Source organism: Mchenga conophoros, linkage group LG16 (genome assembly GCF_057382185.1).
Source record: "Mchenga conophoros isolate Kocher_MC1m ecotype Shallow Benthic linkage group LG16, M_conophoros_male_GT1.1, whole genome shotgun sequence".
Taxonomy (NCBI): Eukaryota; Metazoa; Chordata; class Actinopteri; order Cichliformes; family Cichlidae; genus Mchenga; species Mchenga conophoros.
This window is the reverse complement of record NC_140541.1, coordinates 32019039-32045067: the sequence shown is the minus strand read 5'-3', so window position 1 is coordinate 32045067 and position 26029 is coordinate 32019039. Positions and strand designations below refer to the sequence as shown.

Here is a 26029-nt window from a genome sequence, read left to right as displayed (position 1 = left end):
CAACGCTAAAATCGATACTTCTAGATACGTCTGGTGGCAACACACGGTACCAGGGTAAGCTGCATTTTGGCAGTGTTATGACCCCAAAACACATAGCAAGAAAAAATAAAAGAATACAAATAATACACTTTGGGTTGCTGCTACACATTTATGGTGTGGGATAAGATTTAAAAAGATGTAAAACTTCCTGTGTTCGCAGTCCTTTATGAGGAGACCATGCTTTCAAAAGAACACCTACTAATAGCTAGTGTTACGAGTGAGTATCACTGTCTGATGGCCTGACTCTTTCTTCAGAGGTTCTGTTTTCTCACTTCCACTGTACATTATTTCTATCTGCACTGCAGAAAGAAAGCAGTCACAATTCATTCTCCCACATGAGGTCACTTTTTAAAGAAAAGTCTTTGTAGAATTAAAAAAAAAGCTTTAAAGTCCATCCATCCATCCATCCATCCATCCATACAGGGGTGCAGTGTCACTTCATAGCACAAAGGTCTTTGGTTTGAATGGATGGGCCAGCTGAGTCCCTTGCATGAAGCTCCCTCTGGCTTCCTCTCACAGCCCAAACAGATGCTTGTTAGGTTAACGGGTGATTCTAAATTATCTGTAGGCGTGAATGATCGTCTGTCTGTCTGTTGCAGTCCTGTGATTAACTGCCAACTTCTTCAAGGTGAACCCCTTCTCACCATCTAATGCTCCAAATGTCTCCAGCAGTGTTTGTGCTAAGTTTCACTTTATTTCCATCCATCCACTTTCTTAACCCCTTATTCAATCCAGAATCATGAGGGTTTTGGAGCTTATCCCAGCTGTCACAGGGCATCTGTGCATCCTCCACCAATGGACATCTTAATTTTAGAAACTACAGATTTCATAAAATAGCTTCTGAAGCAGAAAAATGCATTGCATCAGCAATCATTGTAGCTAATACTGGTTATACTGGTAATGCTGGTTGTTAATAAACACTATCCCCCCCCACACCCCACCCCTGCCCACTCACCTTGCCAATCTGAGCCATGGTCTGAGTAACCCTCATCACCCAGGCCACTCACACACAGACTCTATACCCAGACCAAGTTCTTTGCACTACTTCCAATCACTTTGTTCTCCAGTGCGTGCATTTCTCTTGTTTTGTATACATTTCTCCTGTTGTTTTACTATTTATATTTTATTCCTGCACAGTTGGCGTGGAGCACCGATAACTTCTTTGTACACGTACAATGACAATAAACAGATATTCTATTCTATTACTTTCTAGCACAGTGGTTTAACATAAAGACCCGGTGTCTGTAATTGTCAACAAATCACAAGATCATCATCAGTCCCACAGAGTGTGAGCTCAGGCTCAGCTGTTTCCTAGAACAGCTGTAGTTTTTAGCTAATTTTGCCCATACTGGTGTGAGTAGTGCACTGTGGGGGGCTATGTTTCGCTACAGATTAATCCTGATTTAATGGTCTCATATTTACAGCAGCAGCACGGTGAGCTATAGTGCCCATGTTAATCATAATGAATAAACACATCACCCAGTACAACAGTGAGGCACGCTGATGTGGTTTTAATAGGAAAAAGATGTATCAGACTCTGGAGACTCACATATGCACACACACTTGCTATTGTATTACAGTCACTGTTGTTTTCGATGTTCCATATAGGGTTTATGAACAGCAAGCGAGTTCCCCGCCTCGAATAACACCATTTAACTTCAAAGACAACTACGTGATATGACTGCAGTTAATTGCATCTTTGGATGTCGGTGACATCTTGAATCATGAAATGGCAGCTTGAAAAACAAGCCAAAAAAAAGAGTGTGACAGATGTCTGTCTGAGTAAGTGAGCTGTGAAAACTCCAAGGTTGACAGAAAAAAATGTTTGTGACTTACTGTAGCTCGCTATCAAGGTTAGTACAAGATTTCTCGACAGGAATCTATGGCAGAGAATGGATTTACAGTACTGCTGTGTATTTTAGCAGACTTCACAAACTGAGATTTACTCTTTAAGTCTGTGGATGGTTCGATGAATTAACACAGCATGCTCAGTGTTTAAGGGTTCGGTATGGTTACAGTTTGTGGTGGCGTCTAAATCCGTGCAGAAAGGAAGAACTGATGTGCATTTTAGGTAAGCCAAGCAAAGCCCTAACCAGTGATTTTTTAATCTAGTGCGTGTGTGTGTGTGTGTGTGTGTGTGTGTGTGTGTGTGTGTGTGTGAGAGAGAGAGAGAGAGAGAGAGAGAGAGAGAGAGAGAGAAAGAGAGAGAGACCGTGTATGTGTGTGTGGCTTTAATTGTGTTGTTTTTCTTCTCTCGAGTTAATTACTGTGACAAAGGTGAAAGTCACTCTCCATAAAATTCTGTGTTTCAGCTACGGGTGTCACGATTATTATGTATTGACGGTAACTGTGATATTTAGAAATGAAATATTGATAATGTGTACTGCTCATATGATAATATTGAGTGAGCTTTTTTGTTTTTTGATACTTTTTTAGGGAGGTGCAAGCTGGCATGAAAGAAAACAGTTGCACTTGATTTATAATAACAAAAGACAAAAGGTCAGAAAAAAAAAAAGAAGCAATCATTTCATCCTGATAATAAAATGTCATGAATTACCCATCACTATAAACTTAATGGACTCCTCTCTATTAAAACATGAACAACAAAAAAAGAACAATAAATTTACAGTGAGTCAGAAGACAGAGGAATCGGCACAGTTGCAGGACTGGGAGCATTTATCAGGTTTTTTTCGACTGCTGCTTGGAGCTTGAACTTCTTGTCCTGAAATCTGTTGTTTTCTAAAACAGCTGCAGAGATCGGTTTTTCACAACAATGTTAGCATGACTCAATAGCCACAAAATACAGCGGGTTGAAATAAACTGAAAATCTTTCTTTTAGTCGTTTAGAGTTCTGCTTCTGTTACAAAATGTCACATCAACCACATGTGACACCCTTTACCTGGTCTTAGTGTTCACTGCACTTCACACTGTACAGGTCTGTACACTTTCCTCTCATCCATGTTCAGTGAACATACAACGGAGAGTTGATAAATAGATGCAGTGGTCTATCTATGTATCAGTAGAGTGCTATCAATATCACCGGCCTTTCAGATGAGGCTTTGATTATCTTGCCCAGAGAGTGAAATCGATCTGCGACTGCCCTCAGTGCTTACTATAAGTCCTGGAAGTGCAGAAAACCTTGTTTGCCAGAAAATACTCCTGCACTTCATCTGAGCTGGGCTGATGAACTATTGCTGAGGAAAAAGCCCGACAGGAGCCAGCCAGTCAATATTAATGAGAACAAAATTAAGGAAGGAATCTAAAATTAATTTCTGTAGTTTGGTGTTAAAAAGAAATGAGACTGCTGGAATGTTTGACAGCGTTCGACAACGGATGATCTGATATCCTCGTGTTGGTGTTGTTCCCAGACCATCATGAAAATGTTGTTCCAGGTTCAACATTGCAAGTGACCAATCACATTGTTGTGACGTTATTCCTTTGCGCCCCAAGCCATTCGTGCATTTATGAAATTCCAATGTTGCAAGGACAATATCAATTCTGCTTACTGTTTATTAAAGGGTTACGGTTAGGCTTAGGGTCAGGGTCCGTTGATCGGCGGACAGAGGCGGTTTCACGCAGCTTAAGTACAGTTTTTTGTTTTACGCCGGTTTTTCCCGAAGTCGCAAAGGTATGACGTCACAACATTCTGATTGGTCACTTGCAATGTTGATCCTGGAACAACATTTAGTATGATGATCTGGGAACAACACCAACACGAGGATATCAGATCAACCTTCGACAACATCCGCAGATAGCCAAGTCCAGGTTGACACAAAGGCTTCCTGCACTGGTGACAACTGCTCTCAGACATGACAACACAAAGTAGAAAGATAAGGTTCTGCTAACAGCCCAGCTTCACTTTCTCATGCAAATATTTCAACATCAGGCACTGGCTGATCATCTCTTCTTGATGTGTACCCTTCGTATTGTGGCTTTGCAATATGTCACTCATGTTGCACACAGGAAAATTTCTAAACAATGACGTATCAACTATGTGGCCTAAAGCCTCAGTCACATACAGTGGGGCAAAAAAGTATTTAGTCAGCCACCGATTGTGCAAGTTCCCCCAATTAAAATGATGACAGAGGTCAGTAATTTGCACCAGAGGTACACTTCAACTGTGAGAGACAGACCTGTAACATCTTCTGTAAGAAGCTTTTCTGTCCCCCACTCGTTACCTGTATGAATGGCACCTGTTTGAACTCATCATCTGTATAAAAGACACCTGTCCACAGCCTCAAACAGTCAGACTCCAAACTCCACCATGGCCAAGACCAAAGAGCTTTCGAAGGACACCAGGAAAAGTATTGTAGACCTGCACCAGACTGGGAAGAGTGAATCTACAATAGGCAAGCAGCATGGTGTGAAAAAATCAACTGTGGGAGCAATCATCAGAAAATGGAAGACATACAAGACCACTGATAATCTCCCTCGATCTGGGGCTCCACGCAAGATCTCATCCCGTGGGGTCAAAATGATCATGAGAACGGTGAGCAAAGATCCCAGAACCACACGGGGGGACCTGGTGAATGACCTGCAGAGAGCTGGGACCAAAGTAACAAAGGTCACCATCAGTAACACACTACAACGGCAGGGAATCAAATCCCGCAGTGCCAGACGTGTTCCGCTGCTGAAGCCAGTGCATGTCCAGGCCCGTCTGAAGTTTGCCAGAGAGCACATGGATGATACAGCAGAGGATTGGGAGAATGTCATGTGGTCAGATGAAACCAAAGTAGAACTTTTTGGTATAAACTCAACTCGTCGTGTTTGGAGGAAGAAGAATACTGAGTTGCATCCCAAGAACACCATACCTACTGTGAAGCATGGGGGTGGAAACATCATGCTATGGGGCTGTTTTTCTGCCAAGGGGACAGGACGACTGATCCGTGTTAAGGACAGAATGAATGGGGCCATGTATCGTGAGATTTTGAGCCAAAACCTCCTTCCATCAGTGAGAACTTTGAAGATGAAACGAGGCTGGGTCTTCCAACATGACAATGATCCAAAACACACCGCCCGGGCAACAAAGGAGTGGCTCCGTAAGAAGCATTTGAAAGTCCTGGAGTGGCCTAGCCAGTCTCCAGACCTCAACCCCATAGAAAATCTGTGGCGGGAGTTGAAAGTCCGTGTTGCTCGGCGACAGCCCCAAAACATCACTGCTCTCGAGAAGATCTGCATGGAGGAATGGGCCAAAATACCAGCTACTGTGTGTGCAAACCTGGTAAAGACCTACAGTAAACGTTTGACCTCTGTTATTGCCAACAAAGGTTATGTTACAAAGTATTGAGTTGTATTTATGTTATTGACCAAATACTTATTTTCCACCCTGATTTACGAATAAATTCTTTACAAATCCTACCATGTGAATTCATGGATTTTTTTTCACATTCTGTCTCTCACAGTTGAAGTGTACCTCTGGTGCAAATTACTGACCTCTGTCATCATTTTAGGTGGGGGAACTTGCACAATCGGTGGCTGATTAAATACTTTTTTGCCCCACTGTAGGTCTAGAAACTGTTTGGTGACCCCTAGCAACTTCTGATCACTTGAGATAAATATATATTCCACAAGCAGGTTGCTGTATTTTGTCAAATGAAATCAGTTGCACAGGTGTTGCTAGTTTATACAGAAGATGGCAACTTATCAGCAGATACTTGCAGGTGTCGTGAAACTGTGAAATGTGCAATGCGTTCAAGTAACAAATTTCAAAAGGTACTAGTTTTACTTTACTTACATTTTGGTGTTGCACTATCATTTGGCAAGTATTTTGCATGGAAGATGTCTGCAAAAACTCACAAAAAGATCGCGGCCGTTGCAACCGTCTAGCTACCAAAGCAATCGCAAGAAAGTTTTCTCTGCAATATATACCTCTTTACAATCAGTCGCTCTTTATCAATCATTCAGTCTGGGATTGCAAATCTTTCCCAGCAAGTGATTGTTACCAGGTGGCTGCTGACTGGTCTCGAGACCTGTGTGACTAGAGCCAGAGTAAAACAAGTTCAAGTATCTCCCTTATGTATGTTGCTTCATTTATTACTAACACATTAAATTGGAGGTATCTCCAGTTTCAGTTATGTAGCCTAACTTGACATATATAAAACATTCCAGCTTATGAGAGAGGAAAAGGGACTCAGATGTGTGACCTGTGCTCTGGAGTCCACTTCTTATCACACTGAGCCAGCTGACTAAAACAGTGAAAAAGGGGATATAGCGCTTGACTCCAGACAAGAAATGTAACCAGGCAAAAGACAAAGAGATACAATTTCCACAATGTAGACTCTTGAGTTTGTCTTCTTTATGGCAACAATTTAAACAACAATCCTTGCTTTGTAAGAAACAGTCTGACGTGACCACTGTTGTCTGTGGAAATGCCAAAATCAGCTAACATCTGCTCACCTACAGTGCAGTTTTTGCCATCATTCCATGATATTTAAACCATGTTTGCTGGGAGAGAATACGCAAGAAAGAAAGAGTTTGCATGAGAGAGTGTGCGTCTCCCAGGACATTTGTTGTTGTAATTACTTCTTTTGGTACCTCTGTTGTTCAGAAGACAATCCTCTGGTTCACTCTCAAGTGAGATTGGTCCACATGCCCAGCACCACAATTATGGTTTGAGCAGCTCAGGCAAATTTACTGCATCTCAATTAGAGCGGAGAAAAAGTTGCCTGGGGTGATTTTAAAATTTTAGGGCTTTTTTAAGCCAGTGAAGAAAAAACACACATCTACATCCAACACTGCATTCAATAAAATATCAGGTATTAGTGGTGACTGAGATGTGTGCTTTACCTGCAACTACCCATTCACTCACAAGCTACCCTGTTATCACACACACAAGTAGAAGGTCTGACTGTTTCCTCTTCCTAATTCCTGCTATCTCGGGTTCGACTGCAGCCTGTCCCCTTGTCTGTGTCACAACTGATGACTCAAACTCTGTAATTGCCTTTTAATCCTTTCGAGGATGGAACATGTGTCAGCTTCAGCTAATTCAGGGCACCGGTCGCCTCGGGATACAGAGACAAGCTTATGACAGGAAGGTGGTGAGTGTAAGTCAGCACACAGGCTGGGACACTTTGCAGTGCTTCTGATTATGCAATGTTCAAAAAATAGCAGCTCTTCCTCTCTGTCCATTCGATTTGAGATTGAACAGCATGTGCTGAATGCAAATTCAGCCCAAAAGATGGAAAAATGTGATGCAAAACTCAAGCACTGCCAGCCAACCTGACACCAACCCAATGCAGAAATGGGCTGAACATTTATTTACCCATTTATATAATTGATATTTATATACCCATTTATACAAAATGATATCTTGCATTCAAATCATATTAACAATAAACCTAATTTAGCAGCATCTTTCAGTCTCTTCTCCCAATATTCTGTTTTGTTATGCCTTTTTTCCCTTTTGTTGAATCCATTTAATTTACCCACAAAGACAAAAATAAGATAATCCAAAGTCAACATTTAACAGTAACTAAATATTTGGTTTTGCTTATATTTTCACATATTTTATTTTATATATCTGATACAAACATTATTTCTCTCAACATAAGGCCGCACCTTGGAAGCCCAAAGGTTAACACGCATACTTTATAACCCCACAGGAAGCAGACCTTTGCTTGTCTGTGTAGGTTCTCAGTCATCCAGTCATGGCAGTCTAAGGAGCTTAGAAAGAAAACGACTGGACTTCTTTAAATTTTGTGAAGATGTTTCACCTCGCATCCAAGAGACTTCTTCCTTTCTGGGCACCGGTGACCTCAGGAACTGATGAAGCCTCTCTCCAAGCTCCTTAGATCACCTTTGTTTTATTTTTTTCTCTGCAGTTATTATCACATAAGAGGCAAATAAAAAAGTGAATTTTCACTAATGTTGGTGCTACATGTGACACTTGATGAGTCAGATAGGAATGTCATTCCAAGGAAAAACACCATTAGTTGCATTGGTTCATAGGTTATCCAAACATGATGCACAAGTTTTATGGTAAAAGTGAGACGAATGTCACTCCTTGGTTGTCACGTATGAGCGCTTGTGAAGAATTCCTTCTTATTACAGTTTTTCAGGGTGAAAGGGCAAATTATAAGTAGCACAAAGTAAAAAAGCAAAGTCGCTGATGCAAAAGCATTCCTTCTGCAAATCTCTGTAACAAAATTATCTTTATGGGAGGCTAAAAATTAGCTGGACACTAAGCAGTAAATGAAAAACTTCTGTTTGCAGACAAAGTTTTTTTCTGTGAGTTCATCATTATTCAAAACTAACAGTGTTTTCACATTATCGTTGCTATAAGTCATAGCAATTGATAAAAAACTGTCCCTTTCCTCACACTCCTGAACATACTAACACATCTTCTTTTCACTTCATTTCATCTCACACATCATCATCTTCCACGTGATCCTCTTTAAATCCATTTGTCATTTACACAACCGGCCCTGTCTTCTCACCTTCCCCCTCTTCTTTGCCTCCTTCACATTTCCTTTTCTTTGTCCACCTATGCTCACGAGTTCCCTTGCAACCTGTTCTTTTTTGTTCTTCCCTCTCTCAGTAACTGTCTCTGAGGCCACTGAAGCAGCAGCAGCAGTGTCCAGGACATTTTCTCCATTAGTGTGAATTACAGTTTCCCGGGCCACCGGATCACAGCATGTGCAAGCACACCTCTTAATCACAATAGGGTAGGCATCCTTTTCTCCTAATGCTCGCCTCTAGTCCCAGTCACAGACAGCAACGGCTCCATTAACAAAGCCGAGGGGAACACTCTGTCTGGCCAGGTGCTGAGTCTATACACCCCACTGACTGCACAGAGTCTGAGCTGGCTACAGGGTCGCAATGAGAGGTCAACCTCTCAGTCAGCCTGTATTGTGTGTGTGGTTAAAGGAGGCTGCACAGCGTGAGATCAGCCAATGTCAAATGAGTCAGTTTGTTCTAAGATTGCAGTGAAACTAAAGAGGGATTGGCCACACTGTATGGTTTCACTGCCAAGACTGCTCCACTGCTCCCGTTCACAGTTGGCTGACTGCATGTATTCTCTTTAAAGCAAAGCAAAAATAGTTAAGATGTTCTGCCTATAACGCTTTTTATGACTATCAAGGTCAATCACTAAAAACATTTATTTATACAGTCATTATAGTCAGTGTATCATGTGCACCTGAACAAATCATCAGTCCAGAACATAAAATGATCACCATAGGACAAACGATTTCCAGTGTATAAGCTGCCAGTCTTTGAAACAGCACACAGAGGAAAAACACATAAAAATGAAGAAAAACAGAGTTGTCTCAAATCCCAGTGAACTGCTTTGTTTTCGGTCTTAACAGTCAGCATAAAAACGGCTCGTCACAACAGCACATAATGGCTTAGAGAGCCAGCATATCAGTCAGCATCTTAAAACACTTTCGTCCAGACCAAAGAATTTTGGTGGGCACAAATACCCATAAGGGGGGTCCTTCAGGAGTTGAATACCTTCTTTTTTTTTCTTTTTTGCATTTGAGCTGCTAATAGGAACTCTGATCAGATATAACAGCCAGCCAGTCGCTGATAATTCAATGTCACCTCATGTTTTACTTTCTTCCAATCCTGCTTTCATTTTCTCTCTGTGTTGCTTCACTGTGGCTTTCGTTTAAAATATGCAAGCTGAAGGGAATTGCAAGCTAATATTTTTCTGATGAGTGAAAAATCACATGCATAGTGCTTCTCTCATTGGCTACAGGCTCAGTAAAGCCTTCCCTTGATTCATTTCCCTGCGTTTTGTTCCAGTGTTAATGAAAATGCTAAAAGCTGCAGTGTACATTGCTAATTTTGGACTGGTCACAGTACACCTATGTCATGCTTATGACGGGAAAGTAATTACTCTAAGGGAATAATAAAAATGGAGTTCTAAGAACTAAAAAAATGTCTCTTGTTTCAGCTGTGTTGACACAGAAGTAGGAGGGGGCAAACTCTAACAGTTACCAGGAATAGCAGAAGGTCCTGCAGTCTGAAATTTAGCTGTAGCCCATTCTCCTTAAAATGGGGAAGAACAGAATGAGTTATATTGTTTCATTTTGGGGGTTTTGTTTGTTTGTTTCTTCATGCACACATTCTCCTTTTTGAAAACCTGATTCCTACATTAACGTTAACAGCATTGGAAAGCATTTGAGAAAATTCATAGAATTTAAGCCAAAGTCAAAACCACTCTAAAGTCAGCTTTATTATTTGCATTTTATCACATACACTAAGTTGCAGTCTGTAACAGGGACAATAGTTGCTACTACCTACAGACGCCAATAACCATACATCAGAATGACTAGCTGGATTATTAACATGCCAAGAACTATAATATATATCCACTTTATTGTAGGAGAAACCGAAATCTGTCAGAATCCTTTAAAAGCGACTATGTGTCCTTGGAAACAACAAAACATCGACACATCAGTCATGTCTGTGAAAACACACATGAAGAATGAGATGTCTTTTCCCAGGTATTATTTTTCTTCATGTATCTGAATTTTGAAAACTTTTATTTGGCTTTTTGCACAGATGGATATTTAAGAGAAGGGTCAGATTTTTGGTTATAGAGGTATTTTTGTGGTTCTTGCAAATTGCTGCAAATTGTTGGATGATGGAGGAAAAAAAACAAGCTGGCTGCCATCCTTCTGGACAAAATAATAGATATCTTAAAAAAGCAAGTGAAAAGCTGGAGAGTTTTATGGATTTGCGTCACACAGTTCCCACCAGTGTTATTTGTGTGGCTAGTTGTGGGGTTTTTTTCTTTTACTTTTTTCTCTTTTTTTGTCAGAATGACAAAACCACAAAAAAGAAAGAGAAAAAAAGGCTTTTAATGCAACAACAATGGACTCAACTGTGGTAAAGAGAGGCAGAGTATGAAAAGAGAATTGCCGGTCCTCCACTTTGCATTTAAAAAACAGCTTAGGGCCCACTTTTCTCCTTCACCCATTATTTAGAGACACCTTCGTCTTTTCCCCTTTTGTAATTCTCTCAGCATCTTCATGCAACTTTGATGAAGAGTTACCCTGTTAAGAGCCTGCCAAAGAGCTATACATACTCACTGTGGGTTGACAGTGCCTGGGACAGTAATAGCTTTGGCTCAGCTAAGGCACTACTCTCACCCCCAATGCTTGCAAACATGACGCCGGCCTGCTGCACAAATCTTATGCAATAGCTCCCAACACAAAGTGCTCGAAAAACTCAGAGTGTTTTCAAACTGTCTTCACTTCACTGACATTTTTGCTCACAATACCATCACCTGACTTTGTGATTCTTACACACTTATATATCTTCATGCTGTTGCTGCTTTGAAGTCACCACTATGTTACTGAATGCTTTTAAACACGCCAGAAATGCCTTCATAAAAGCACCAACACAGTCAGCTTGCCTGCAGGCTTAACAACTTCTGGCATTTATGAACATATGGTACACAATATCATCCCTAATCAAATGAGTAGTCAGTGCTCACACATGAAATCAACAACATGACTTTGAATTAGCCTGAGAGCCCTACTGAGTAGTATCCACTGCGCTTTAAGTATAGAGGATGGAGCAAAGAAAACTGTGAGCTGTCATACTTCACCAACATCTCATGAGGCCTTCTAATATTTCAGGCACAGAAACTCAATTATGAGGCCGAGGTTTTGATTTCTTAGAATAATAGGACTACATGACTGAATTCAATTAAGAGCACCCAGAATATATTTGGACCTCTCAGAGGAAAGCCCGGGGTGAAACAGATGGAATTTGCATCATTCATAGAACTGTTCATTTGTTTTAATTGAAAAGCAAACTGATGGATGAATAGAAAACTGATGGTGATCATTAATTGCAGCTGATTTAGCCTCAGCGGTTTGGCGCAAACCCACGTGCGTGGTTGTCAAGTTGCAGTCTTGATCTTATTGCCCTGAAAAAAAAAAAGCATTGCAGTGCGCAACGCCACCTGTGTGAAGGTGCCAAACCGAGAACGTTTAACCCCTGCAGGCTAATGAGCTGATGAGAACATCAGGTAGAGCTGATGTGCGTCTTGCAGATAGAAAAATAAGCACATTGCGCTCTTTTCCCCACCCTTATAAAGTGATTTTTCCAGGACTGTTCACTTTCAAGGTGTCGGGGGCAGCTGACAGGAGGCAACGGCTGAATTACAATGCGCCCAAGCTGCAGTGCTCCTCTCTCAATCTCTCCCCCTTCACTGACAGCGCGTGTGCCCACGGCGTTCAAGCTTTCTGTGACCCAGTCCTGACAGTTGACAATAAGCTCCGCGCACAGCTGGCGACGACACGATTAATTCGACGCTGCTACGTGCAGCACCCAACTTGAATGAGCCCCTTCGCACTGGAGCCACAGCCTCATTATCTGCACAGAAAGCTGATGCTGCTTGATAGGGGGAGCCGATCGGCCACTGAATTTTTACACATTTCACTTAGTGGATGTGGCCACAGCGGTGGCCTCTCAGCAGACCTTAAACCCTAAAGCTAGAACGGGCTGCGGAACAGGTTATCCCGCAGAGTTTAACATAAAGCACAAGGGTAAAGTGGAAGTCAAAAGAAAAAGCCAGTTGCCCACCTCATCCTGCTGCGGTTGATTCTGTCTCTGATTCGGCTGCTCCTTGGTAGCTGTCATTGTAAAACTCCTCGGAAGGGAAAACTTGGTCGAATCCCAAAGAAAAGCGGACAGAATCCCGTTTTCGGCGCAAAATAAGTCTGATGAGAGAGGCGGGGAGGGCAAGGCGCCGTCTTGTCAACTGCGGAATCTTAAACAGGAGTGGTGGAGCGAAGGGACGAATCCGTCACGATTGAATATGTGCGAGGTCTTGGCGAGCGTGTGACGAGAAGCCAACGCAGCCCTGTGCGTTCACATCAACCCCCCTCCGGGAAAAGGGAGGAGAGTTTCGGACACGCTCGTTTGCTGAAGCGAGAAAGACGGAGTGTTCTCACATTTTACCAGCCTGACACTTCTCCGGGGTGTCTGGCCTCTCTCCCTGTCTACTCTCAGTGATGTTGGTATTTTGGAGGATATAGCCCAAGACGGAATGGAGGAGGGGAAGGAGGAGGGGAGTGTTCAAGTGGTCTTGTGATGGTTTCCGGGGAGGGATGCTTTTGCAGGACCCAAGTTTCAAAAAAAAAAAAAAAAAAAAAAAAAAGACAAAAAGACAGTGCGAGCTGTCTCGGCTGACGTGTTAGCATCATGTGCTGAAAGGTGCACACAGGAGCTGTCCGCGGTGCTGAAAGCCTTCCTCTTCTTTACTGTTGTGGGCGCGCGTAACACCGACCCACCTCTGCTTGTTATCGTGCGTTAAACACCGGCCATGGGCTCAGGGAGACGGCCGCTTTCCAGCCGCAGAAACCCGCTGCTTTTGTTATACGGGAGCCTTTCAGATGGCGGCGAGCGAGGAGCTTAAATGGTCAATAAAGGGAGGATTGAGCGTGGCTCACAAAAGCCTCGCCGCCGGTTGTTAAAATACGCGCAGGGCACGGAAACGATCGCGTCGGTGTTTGGAGTACTTAGCGGAGAAATGACACCTGTGAACCCGCCGCTATATCAAGCTCACCGCGGGGCTTATGAGAGAGCGAGGTCTGCTTCTGTGGTTAGACGCTCAACTTTATGGAAGCCGGGCAGGCAGAATGAGAGGCGGTGATATTAAGGCTCATATCGCTAACGCCTGCGCCAGACAAAGATCAATAGTTTATATCTGCGTTTGACTGTTGCTGAATTACTAAGCTTGTTAGGGATTGTGAGGTGAAATAACTCTCACGCACTCTGACATCTACCAGACTGCGGGCAATGGGTGGGAGGGAAGATGTCATGTGCTTCAGTACTGAAAGAAGTCTTTAATCAAACAAGTAATTTAAACAGGAATGTCAATCAAATATATCGACTAAAGCTATTAAGCATCAAGGCACAGGCTAAGAAAAGACGAGTAAGCTGTAAATCACTCCATTTCATCTTTAAAAGTGTTTAGATATTTTCCTGTTTTTTCTTGGTTTCAATCACAGTTAATAAGCTCGTGTGTGTGCGTGTGCGTGTGTGTGTGTGTGTGTGGCTGACTATTCCCCTTCCACCTACCACCATATGTTGTAGTTTGTGGCGATCTGAATAGTTTAGATCCCAAAACAATAACGGTGCTAAAAGTAGATATTTACCATAGGACCCTGGCTTCAGTCCATCTTCAGTGATTTTTATCAGCTGCTTTGAGGGGTTGATTTTTTTTTTTAACCACACATACTTCTTCAAAGGCAATCAAACTTCACCTTTTTCTAGCATTTTGTGAATATTTTTTGTTTGTTGTTTCCATTTTTCACAGCTTTGATGTAAACTCAAAATTAAGCTCCAACAATGACGGAGACATGTGTGCATGGTGCTCTAATCATATCCCTGCTTTCACTCATTGACAGCTCGACATTCTCCAGGGACACGCCTCCAGATGTACAAGCATTCCTCTCAGACCTGCAGCAGTTTGAAACTGGCCCTGCATTACTGATTACCCTTCAAACTGTTTTCTATTCCACAGTTTCAAAAGAAAACTCACGGGAGACTAAAATGAATCACCAAAATGAATCAAAATATACTGATATATACTAAATACACTGCACTATACACTCCCCATTCTTTTTCCAAAAGAGATTCCTGCATTTGGTGTTTAAATGTTGTTGTTTTTTTAAGTCTTATTCTGATGTGATCGTGAAAGCCATCATCATTTTCATAAAATCATTTGGTGACCCGCCGTGGAAGAGTCTGTACTCAGATGTCTTTCATCTTTCATTTGTTATCCGTCTGTAGAACCGCAGAGATGATATCTCATTGGACAGGAGTGGAGTGGAATATAGCAGTGTTGAAAAAGTGGTCTGTTTGTGTTATAATAAAGACACAAATCGATCTGCGTGCTCTATTTTGTGGACAGGAGTAATCAATCCACTTTGAAGTGGAAGTCAGTCCAAGTCAGCCTTCAGTTCCACATAGTGCAGCTACTGCAGCAATAGTATTAAGAGAAGCAAAATTGATCATTTACTTATCTTTTTTTCCTAAGAAAACAACAAAAACGTTCTGATATGTTTTTGTCTTATATAATGTAAACCCTATAGAGTGTAAATACATAAATAAAATTTCCACATTTAGATTTCTTTGTAAATTCTCTTGTTATCTCAAAAAGGTCTGGATTAACCTGTTGTTTTCCAGCTTTAAGCACGGCAGATCTGAACAGCACATCAATCAGTTTTCCTGTAGACTCCTGGTGGAGCATAGGTCCGCAACACCACGCCAGCGGACTCTGTTCTGGGAAGCAGGGAGCAGCACATATATGACCTCAAATTTTAAAAAATTAAATACATTTCTGGACAACAGAAATGTATTTAATTTAATGTCCTCTTGCCCCTGACTATTCCCCTTCCACCTACCACCATATGTTTTAGTTTGTGGCGATCTGAATAGTTTAGATCCCCAAACAATAACAGTGCTAAAAGTAGATTTAACATAGGACCCTGGCTTCAGTCCATCTTCACCGATAGTGATTTTTATCAGCTGCTTTGAGGGGATGATTTTTTTTTACCACACACACTTCTTCAAAATGTCTTTACAATTTTAAACAGTTTGTTTTGAATTTAATTGTTTCCACATTCCAGGATAGTTCCACGTTTAGTGAAGACCCCAGAATTTTGAAAATGTTGGAAATGTTACATCCACTTATTCATAAGAATTGCCAGGAAGTTGGGTGAAAAATCACAGTCCAACACTAATTGTGAACTTGTGTCTTGAGCTTCAGTCCGTTCAGCTCTGCACTCTACACCAGCTGAAGCGGACTTTGTGGAAACACAGATTTCAACATTCACTTGAGAAACCATTCATAAAACACTGACAGTGTTGTTAATTGGCATTCCATTAGTACTGTTCTTATATTACAATCACATTTCTGACTGACAGACTGCTGATGAATCTGCTTATCTCAGTCAAAACATCAGCATCTTCTCCGGCTGATAAAGAGTTCAGGAAACAAGCCTGATACTTATGTGTACTGCTGGCTAACAAAGCCTAGGGGAGCAAACTTTACTCCCACCTCTAGTACCACAGACCTCCAAAAACAAATGGATGTGGAAACTGAAATCAGCTTGGTTACTAACGTAGGTTGTAAGCTAGCAACACTTGCAAAAGCTTACAATCCTGTACCACCCTCAAAAATACTAAAACTCCTAAAATGCTGTGTATAGTTCTTAATACAGACACATGAAGCCCACAATTAGGAAAAAGCAAAAGCCTGACGGGGTGAATATTCCTAATTCAGGTTGATATGCTATGATTAGCAAATCCCTGCTCGGGGAGACGTTTAGCAATACTCATTTTCTTCCCTGTCACCACACATCTGTCCACTCAGGTTATTAGCTGGCAGGGAAAAACCCAAATGTCCTGGGGCCAGCCGTGGACTATTTTGGCCCCTGACATTCTGGAAGAGTTGCTTTCTAAGTGTAAAAGTCCAAACAGGGCATAGAATGTGGAATTTGCTTTTCAGAAATAAGAACTTGGATTCACTTCCATCTCCAGCACAGTGACAACGCAGAGTAAATCCCCTGTCAAATATCTCAAGGAACTGGGAGAAATGCCAGCAGAAGACCTTCACACTCGCATCGAGGGCAGACTAAACATATCTCTCGCCCAAAACAGCGACGCTCAAATATTGACATGTTCTGTTTGAGCAGCTCTACCTTCAGAATGTCAGAGACGTGAAATTAATATAAAGTAAACATGCAGCGTAACAAACGTACAAACAGCGTCGGGCGGTCATCTGTGATGGTAGACAAAGGTTTCTGGGTCTGAAAAGAATTTGACATGATAATCATAAAATTAAAAAAAATCTGTTTCATGTTTTTTGTGGGTGTGTTGAGTGCATTAGTGGAGCTCACATTTGCATAAATTCCTCTTAACCTTTGCTTGCGTGTACCACTTTCTGAGGGAGACTAATGGAGTTTGCCTGTTTGGGAAGAGGGAGTGATGCACACATTGGATCTGCTTGGATGATGAATATATGCGATAACCTTTAGAAAATTGTTTAATTTAAAGGTAAAGGTTGGATCTAAGTTGGTTAGCCTCCATAAGCATCTTCAAAGTTTCTTTCAGCCTTAATACTATGAGTTTCTGACTTGGTTGGATGAGAGGATGAGATTGCATACCGCTGACTTCGAAACAGTAAATGAACACAGGATGGACACACTGCTTTTAAGGACAGGTTGCTGAGAAAGAATGAATTTTAAACCTGATGTGTTTGCATTTAGAAACCAATGGAAAGATGCAAGCAGGGGCAATGTTTCCCAGAAACGACAGAGTGAGATTTCCTGTTTAAATAGCTTTTGGCTAATATTTATACAGTTTGAACTGGCTGTCGGCAGATCGAACTTCCTTAGACTTTACAATGCAGCATTTATCGATAAGTGAATTATTTTGTTTTTAGGGAAAATTAAACTGTTAAACTTTTGAGTGGTTTAATGCCTCACTTTACTGGAGTTATGTAGAGCTACAGTTTAGTGGAAACAGGTACATTGTGATATCACTAATCTGTGCAGTAATCTGAGAGACACCAGGGAGCTTATCTCCCACTTTTCAGAATATACCATATGTTGTTCACAAAGAAAAATATTATTTGTAATTAGTGCACATAAGCACCCTGTGAAAAGACAACAGTGTTACGTTTTACTACTTCATTATTCATTATTCTTTCTTTTTTAAAAAAAAATCTTAATATAAACACAGAACAGCCGTCACTGTATGTGACTGAATGACCACGGTTGCCTCAAATTAAAAGAATATTTAGGGAGGACTTTTGCCGTTTCAGCCTCACAACACTGCTGTTCACTCTGTATCAACAAGCAAACTGACAGCTGGCTTGTAAATGGCAGTAGTGAAGCCACCAATAAATATACCGTGCACAAACTGGTGCAGAATAGGTGTTCAAATATGTTGAGATCTTATGACCTCATAACAGCGTATAAATCATTTTACAGCCTCCCTTTTATCCATTTTCTCACACTTGTCAGGGTCCAGGTCATGGAAGAGAAGTGTAAGCAGAGGTGCCTGGACCTCCCTCTTCAAAGACAGCTAAGAAACATAATCTCTCCTGGATGGTCTAGGTCTGCACGGTCTGCCCAGGGATCTCCACCCAGTTGGAGAAGCCTAAAACATCCCCACTGGTTTCCTTTAGATCTGGAGACACAGCAGCGCTACTGTGAGCTCTACCAGAATCACTGAGCTCCTAACCCTTTCTTTTCCACCTGAGAACTATGGCTTCAGACTTGGAGGAGCTAATTCTCATTACAGCTGTTTCATTTTCACTCTCATCAAACCATTTCAGTATTGTCATCCTGGAAGTGACCACTCAGGAGAGAAGTGCTTGATCGCAGATAAAGATGATCACACAGCAGACTGTTGTATTGATTTGCAGGGACATCTTTCCAAAGTATAACGAAGCCACCAGATTCTCTCACTGTGGATCTGGAATCTGTTGTCAGGAGTTCAGGTTTTTCTCCACTACAACATCAAATGTTTTTTCGTTCAAAGTGATTTGCAAATAATCAATATAATAACATCACTGGTGACCCATCTAGGACTGGGGTTTCAGTTTGCTTAACATTTTTTAATTTACATAGAATTTCTGCTTGTTTGAAACATGCACATGTAAATGCTCTTAACAGAAAACAATTGTCTGTATTGTAATTGTAACACTAATTCACAAACAAGTAGCAGCCACAGTTCACCTTTTGGGCCGTCTGTGGCTATAAAATAATACTTCAACGAACTGATTATAACATGGCATAACCAAAATAGATTTAACTGCACAGTATACATTAACACTGACACCTTAACTTCCCGAATGTTATCTAGAGTTATCAAAACTTTAAACATTTAAACCTTTAACATGCACAGACAAATATAAAGAAACTGCACGAAACTGAACTGAGCCGATCTGCATTGTGTCACTGATGACTTCCAGCACATTCTCAGCTGGATTCATGACACAGCTGAGTTACAGTTGCACTGATTGCAGTCAGATTGATGAGGGGATTTGAGTGTAATCTGTGCACTTCACAACAAGCGCTCACTTTTTTTTCCTTCCCCCATAAATGTGCTCATGCAGAAGCTTGGTCTGCAGAGGTTCTTTGGATGAATACCTCTCTTGGTGTCTTGCTTCTAACAACATGATGCACAGCACTGGGAGAATAAAGGCGGTGGCATTAAAGCTAAGCAGGCTAGGCTGAACTGCTAGCATGAAGATCAAAGTCTGTGCCTTAAAAGATCTAAGTTTGGAGTTTTGCTTGGGTATGTTTGATGTTTGTGTGTGTGTGTGTTTTTTTGGGGGGGTGGGGGTGGGGGGGTTGCAGTGAATTGTAATGGAAAAAAAGTGACAAGATCAGTTTGTGAGAGATGGGCGAACATGTCACTCCAACAATGAAGAGTGAAAAACATCTCTGGATGTGCTGTAATTCTGTGTGGGAGTATATTATAATTGGAAACGTGACAACTGAATTTTAAGGTACCCAGAGTGTGAAAATGAAATACTTTATTTTAAACAACCCAGTACAGTTGTGGAGTGCCAGAGACAGAGTGTGTGGGTGTGGAGAGCAGAGGAAAGTGTGGAGGCGATGGAGAGGTGGGGACACAGAGAGGGAGGGAAAGAGAGCCCCTGGGGAGGTGTTTCGCCGAGGTGTCTGCTGTTGATAAAGTATTTATGACCCTGGGGCAATTTAGTGCAGACACTCAGGAACTCCACGCCACCTCACCACTTATGAAAGTTTCATGACCAAACTCCAGTGTCTGCTTCTGTGGCTTAGCCCCAGCAGCTCACATTCAGCACATCACATTATTACAGCAACAGCTGGCACTTCTGATGGGGAGCAATATCACCACTCTGACTCTCTAATAAATAGCAGTCAAGCTCTTCCTTGGTTGGTACTCTTCATGTACAATTCTTTAGTTTCTGCAATAAGCAGACATTTCCTTGTAATGCAAAGTCACTCAAAATGACAGATGCTAAAGAGTGATTTGTTTCTTCCTGAGGGTTTTCCCCTGTAATCTTGAGTGTAGGATTTGAGTTCTGCATTCAAAAGCAGAGGGAAGCTGTCGCTGCTGATAAAAGTGGGCAGTGTTGATAGAAAACAGGGATTTTATTTCCAAGCCATACTGCACACGTATTTCTTTGATCAGCTTTGGAAGCGGTGCAAGAAAATCCTGTATAATGACTATTATTACGAAGTAAATCAAGCTCAAAAACAAAGATATGTTTGAAATGTTGAGAGCAACCAAAGTGTAGGTTTGGTTTCAACCAGTAAAAACACAGATGCCATCGCACAAGGAAGAACTGGAACATACAGCCAGAGTCATGTAGCACCATGTTTAGCCACAATCCTGCAACAGATGCACTCAGAGGCCTGATCTTGGCGCCATAGGATTCAGTCTGGGATAACAAGCAAGTGAAGACAGAGTTCTCCAAACATTTTAGTCATATGTATTTCTGGCATTCTTTTTAATGACATTTTTTGACCTTGGATTTCACTGCGTATTTCTTATTGGTGTTTTCTGTCAAGTGCCTTGATGCAAGGCATCCTGTTTTGTAGCTGCACCAAGCCAAACTGACTGATATCAGTAATCATGGAATTGATATTTTGCACACCCCATACCATCAGAGATCCAGGCTTATAGCTTGTAATGTAAAAAAAGATGATCGTGTGTATTTATGGATTAGTCATTCTTGAGATCTACACAGTCACTAAGCCAAACAGCAGCCTTTTCTCCATGTTTTCTTTCATATTTGAACAGCAATTTCAGTTTTTCAGACAATCTAAGATCAGAGCTACCAAATGACCACCAGTAGTCCCTTTGAAGTGACCATAAGAATAATACTGAAAAATACTTCCCAATAACTGCCCATGTGGAAGACATGGTGCATAATTTTTGCAATTAAAAAATGAATATCAGGGTTATTTAGTTTATTGTGTAGCAACAGATATACTAAATGGTAATGAATAGTAGGAGAAATTATGGCTTTGTCATCTTTAGCTATAGATCAAAGTAACTGTAACTGTAATTATATTTAGAAAGGATAAATGCAGAGGGTGGACTGATTAAGGGCCAAATGCCATCACACTGAGCTGCAGCAAGCTTCAGTCTCTACAAGGAAACACGATGTGCTCCATCCAGCAAACATTAATTCATTAAGTCAATTTTATGCAACAGGGCTCAGATTATACAGCTCCGAGGCACCCTGCTGTTGACATTGCAACGTCATTCATTTTTGCAGCTAGTGTAATCCTTTTATTACTGTTGTCTTATCCCGCTGTGCTTGTTGATACCATCGAGGGGTGTATCAAATGAGCTGAATGAAATCCTAATGAGGGGGTCACTCAGTATAAGAGGATGTATTTTAACTACACTCACCAACCTTGTTATTAGATACACCTATACAACTCCTTGTTAGCATTTCAGCATGTAGACCTCTCCAAGACATTCTGCTGAACTTGAAACAGGAAGCTATTTTCTTGGCACACTTTGGGCCAGCTGCTCATCATTTAAACAACATAGCTTGTTTGTGACCATGTCCATCCCTTTATGATGATAGTGTACTTCTGATGGCTGCTTCCGGCCACCACCATGGCACAAAACTCAAATCACCTCAAACTGGCTTCCTTCACATGACAATGAGTTCACTGTACTCAAACAGTCTTGTCACAAGACCCCAGTCCAAAAGAGCACCTTTGGGATCTGTTGGAAAGGAAAATTCACATCATGGACAGGCAGCCATCAAATCTGCAGCAACTCTGTGAAGCTATCGTGTCAACATGGACCAAAATTTCTGAGGAATTTTTGCAGCAACTCGGTGAATCTGTGGCATGAAGAATTAAGGGAATTCTGGAGGCAAAATGGGGTCAAATCCAGTATTTGAGCAGTATTTGAACGGTGATTGTATTTCTATTTATATACTTTTGCTGGGACAACGGGAAATAAAGGCAATGATTTATTGAAACATTTGCAAACATATGTGGATAGACAGTATATAAGACATAAAAGAAGAGTCTGTACACTTCTAATGAGCTTTAAAGTCAATATTTGGTATGATCACCTTTATTCTTCAACACAGTCTCAACTCTCTTAGGGAGCTTCCTTGAATTTTCCTTTGGAATATTTCTCCAAGCTTTTTGAAGGACCATCTTTGGATCTTGGCTGTCATTCTGTTCTTTGTCAAGATGATCCCACACTGCTTCAACAAAGCTGAGGTTCTGGGGAGGCCAATCCCTTATTGATATTGTTCAGCTGTGTATGTCGCATTGCAAAGCTTTTACTGCATGGAAGTGTTGTGGAAGCAGATTTCTTTTCTGTTGTATTAATCACATATTTAATCATATCACATTAGTAATAGTAATGTCACTTTCTCACTTAGTTGTATGTATGTTCACTACAGAGGGGCCTTATGCTCTACACACACAGTGAGGCCATTGTAATGGGAGATGTTAAACAGATAGTGAGACTCCTCCTGCCTATCATAGATGTAAATCCTTAGGTGACGGCCAAGGAGAAAACAAGGTCATAATTCTCTCTGTGAGGGAGGAGGTATAGCCCCCTCCCCGAGATGGGGCAACATGTAAGAGTTTGTGAAATGTTGTCTGCGTCTCTATATGTAAGATGTAAAGGTCGTGGCCACAATTCAGAGATCACCCTACTGTTTGACTGGAGTGGTTCTCTCCACATTGCAATGTGTTTATTAAACCCACTTCAAATCAAGCTCAACTTTTGCTCAAAATCCCATTTGCTCCTTTGTGTTGCAGGTTATTGCTAAATTTTCCATAACAACCCCCAAACACTGTCTAATAGTGCTACTCTGCGTTCATAAGTATATTAATTTTGGCAAGATACTGAAAAAACTAACACTCCTCTGAAGATGACCAGGTATAATGACTGGACTGAAAATAAGTGAAAAAGCAGCAAACATCCAAAAAAGAACTTTGGAAGTCGTTCAGAAAGACCTGAAGAACTTTCGCTCAACATCACATTTGCTTTTTTGAAGCAAAATATAAAGAAATGAGGGGCAACGCAAGGCTTTCAAAAAGTATTCTATATCACAGGCTCCTATAATTTTTTTGACAAGATAGAACATTTTCATTTCTTTGCCTAATACTCAACACCTTGTTACCAGTGACATTCAAGTCTGGTTGATATCGCATTGATATCTGCTGTAAATTTGGACATTTTAACATCAAATTTTTCAGGGACTGGCTGGCTTTTGAGTGGCCGTTTGAGGAACTGTTTTTCATTTTTCATCACTCTGAATTTGTTTCTTGGCCTTGGTTGACAAGGAATCTAAAACTGCAAGGGGTAAGAATGATTCTTTTTAGTATGCATGAGTATATTTTACCTTTTTCTGAAACCAAGTTGTTAAAAAAAACAAAACAAAAGGAAATATGGAGTAAAAATGAAACAAATCAGCAAGTGGGGAAAAAAGCAAAATATGTGCAAAAAACAATTTGAGACAGAACAGAAGCTGCAGCCTTCTGCCCAACAAACTTATGAGTTACTTCACAACAGCCACAAATTCAGTCTCTTAATGTGGACATATTGCTCTTTTCTACAGCACTCCCATAGCTACACTACAGAGGTCATTTGGAAGATGTGCATTGTGTTACTTTTTTCCCAAAAACTTTAACCAAGTCGAAATTGCAGGTATATTTCACAGTAAATAATAAATATTGAATTCTGTAATGACATGAATGCCTCAAAATGTAAAACACACCTGAATCAGGTAGATTTTTAGTTCCATTTTTTATTGCATATACTATGTTTAAAACAAAAGCAGCAAACACTAGTCGAAAAGCCTTTTTTTTCACCATCACAAATAAATTCATCCGATCAATGTTAGAAAAGCTGGATGTTTTATTGGATATAGGCCCAAGCAAAGCACCCACAGGCAATCACTCTGCCCAAGTGTCCTCAGCCGAAACACTGAATTCCTAACAACTAACCACTAACTGTGGAAGGCAGAGAGTGAAAAGCTAGAATTTCCCACAGGGATCAATAAAGTCCAGCATTTCACACTCCATTATAACAATATACTGCTCTCCACATTTCAGAAGTGCAGCACACTCACACTCATATTTTTTAAGCAGCTGGTTAGAGCCTTGAGCAGGTTGATATAGATGCTTTAGGACTTATTTGTAAGAGCCATTAGATGAGTCTCACCTGATGTTGAGTACACAAATAAGCCCTATTTGTTAGGTTGTAAAACAGAAGGCTATCAATACTGTGTTTCTTATTGTCCCGTGTAAACTATTGTGTGTTTCCAAAGCTTTATATGGCTTAGATTCTCTATGCTGTATACCACAGAGCTCCACACCTGTGTAAAAATATTTTAGCCACAAAACAAAGTGGAACATTTACTTTCATTAGCATGGAAACACATAGTGCATGTATTCTAAGTTGCAAGCTCTATCATCGTGCTACAGCTGTGCTAGAGCTCAATCCTGAAAAATCATCAACAAATGAACTAATTTGTCTTGTTTGAGTACAGCTTTCTAAAAAACGAGACTCCAACTACTTTAGTTAAATAATATGCTTTTTAGGCAATCTATTGTACTCATTTCTAGCACTATATTTATATTCTTAGACGTTATTAGAGTAGCTGTGCACGGCTCACAGTTCAAAATAAACCTTGTTCATTCTATGCTGGGCCTTGTTGAAGCTCTTTGGGTCATCATCTGCTGAAAATCAGAAAAAATCAGAAGAAAAGCCAGAATATGGGTGGACCTTCTGCTGTGTCATGGCCACAATGCACAATCAGTAACGTCATACAGAATCAAAACTAGAACATCTAGGGTACATCAGTCTCAAGCTTTTTTTTTTTTTTTTTTTTGCCTGTCACTCAAGCTTTAACAACGGACACAAATAAACGCTGCGTGTCGAAGAGTTACGCAGGTACGAAGAATTGTAAGAAAGCAATAAAAACATAGAAAATTGTCAGTTTTGCACTTTTAAATAGTTGTGACCACACATTATGGAGCCAACTCTACAGTAAACATGTGCCACCTCTCATACATCGGCACAGTATATATTAAAGCACGGGTCAGTGAAAGTACACAAAACTACAACTTAAAACAAAGCCATCCGTCTGCAATTTAAAATGTTTGTTTCCCCACTTGCCCTCACTTCTCTCCCTAATTCCATCCTCTGCCACTAAAAACAAACCTGCCTTGGAAATATAGGCAAAGAGCCCCCTGCACTAAACATAATGAAGGCAAATTATGCATGTATGCAGCTAGAAGACACACAAAGCCTTATTCTAAATCAATATAGCCTCGGGGTCGTTACGGGAAGCTCCAGCCCTTCCTCTATGATCAAACACTCTGCCTCATTTGCTCTTGTGACGAAGTCGAAGCGCTCAGCATTCTCACTTCTCAAAAGCTTGTTTCTGAATTCTGTGCATCATGGATCAACAGAAGTAGGCGAGAATTTGGCTACAGTGTAAAGGGTACGGAAAGCCCTCAGGCATTCTTCGACATTGGGTGCAATGTTTCAGAAGCTAAGGCAGCTTGCACTGTGTAAAGTCATCCTAATTACTGACACGAGTTTTGCACATAAGGATGTTTCATTATATTCACGCCTACAGGCTCTGAGGTGATTGGGCAAAACCTGATTTGTTCTAATGTAATAGCACGGTATGGTCCCTACTGGTTTACATGTCCTTCCTTTCTGACTCGTGCATCATATGCTATTTCAATAAAATATGCGCTAGATTGATATGTGTATTTCATAGACATTAAGACTTAAAGATGTACTTTCAGGGAAGACAGGAACGCCTGTAGGCAATGCATAGATTGCTTATACCAGGCACGTACGACATAAGAATATCTATTTTGAGTCATATAAAATAAGTTCTTTAGACCAAAGTTTAACAACGAGAGACTGTCACTGTGAAACTGGGAGGTATTTAAGGTCTCCCTCAGGGACTGTGAAAGCCCTTAATACTTCTTTTCCTCAAGGCTGCAATGCTGCT

The 26029-nt window shown here is 41.0% G+C and overlaps 1 protein-coding gene across 2 annotated transcripts in view; it reads right to left on the bottom strand.

The window, feature by feature from the left end:
* The window catches only part of dpp10 (dipeptidyl-peptidase 10 (non-functional)), a 258523-nt gene that overhangs the window by 138177 nt on the left and 94317 nt on the right, over positions 1-26029 (bottom strand). Inside the window, exon 1 of one of the 2 annotated variants that reach the window (XM_085249887.1) lies at positions 12580-13360. The exons of the other annotated variant lie outside the window; for it this stretch is intronic. Coding sequence (XP_085106013.1) covers positions 12580-12636 — 57 coding nt within the window. The 5' untranslated portion in view covers positions 12637-13360. Of the gene's footprint in view, positions 1-12579; positions 13361-26029 lie in introns of those variants that run through there. 2 annotated transcript variants of the gene reach the window in all.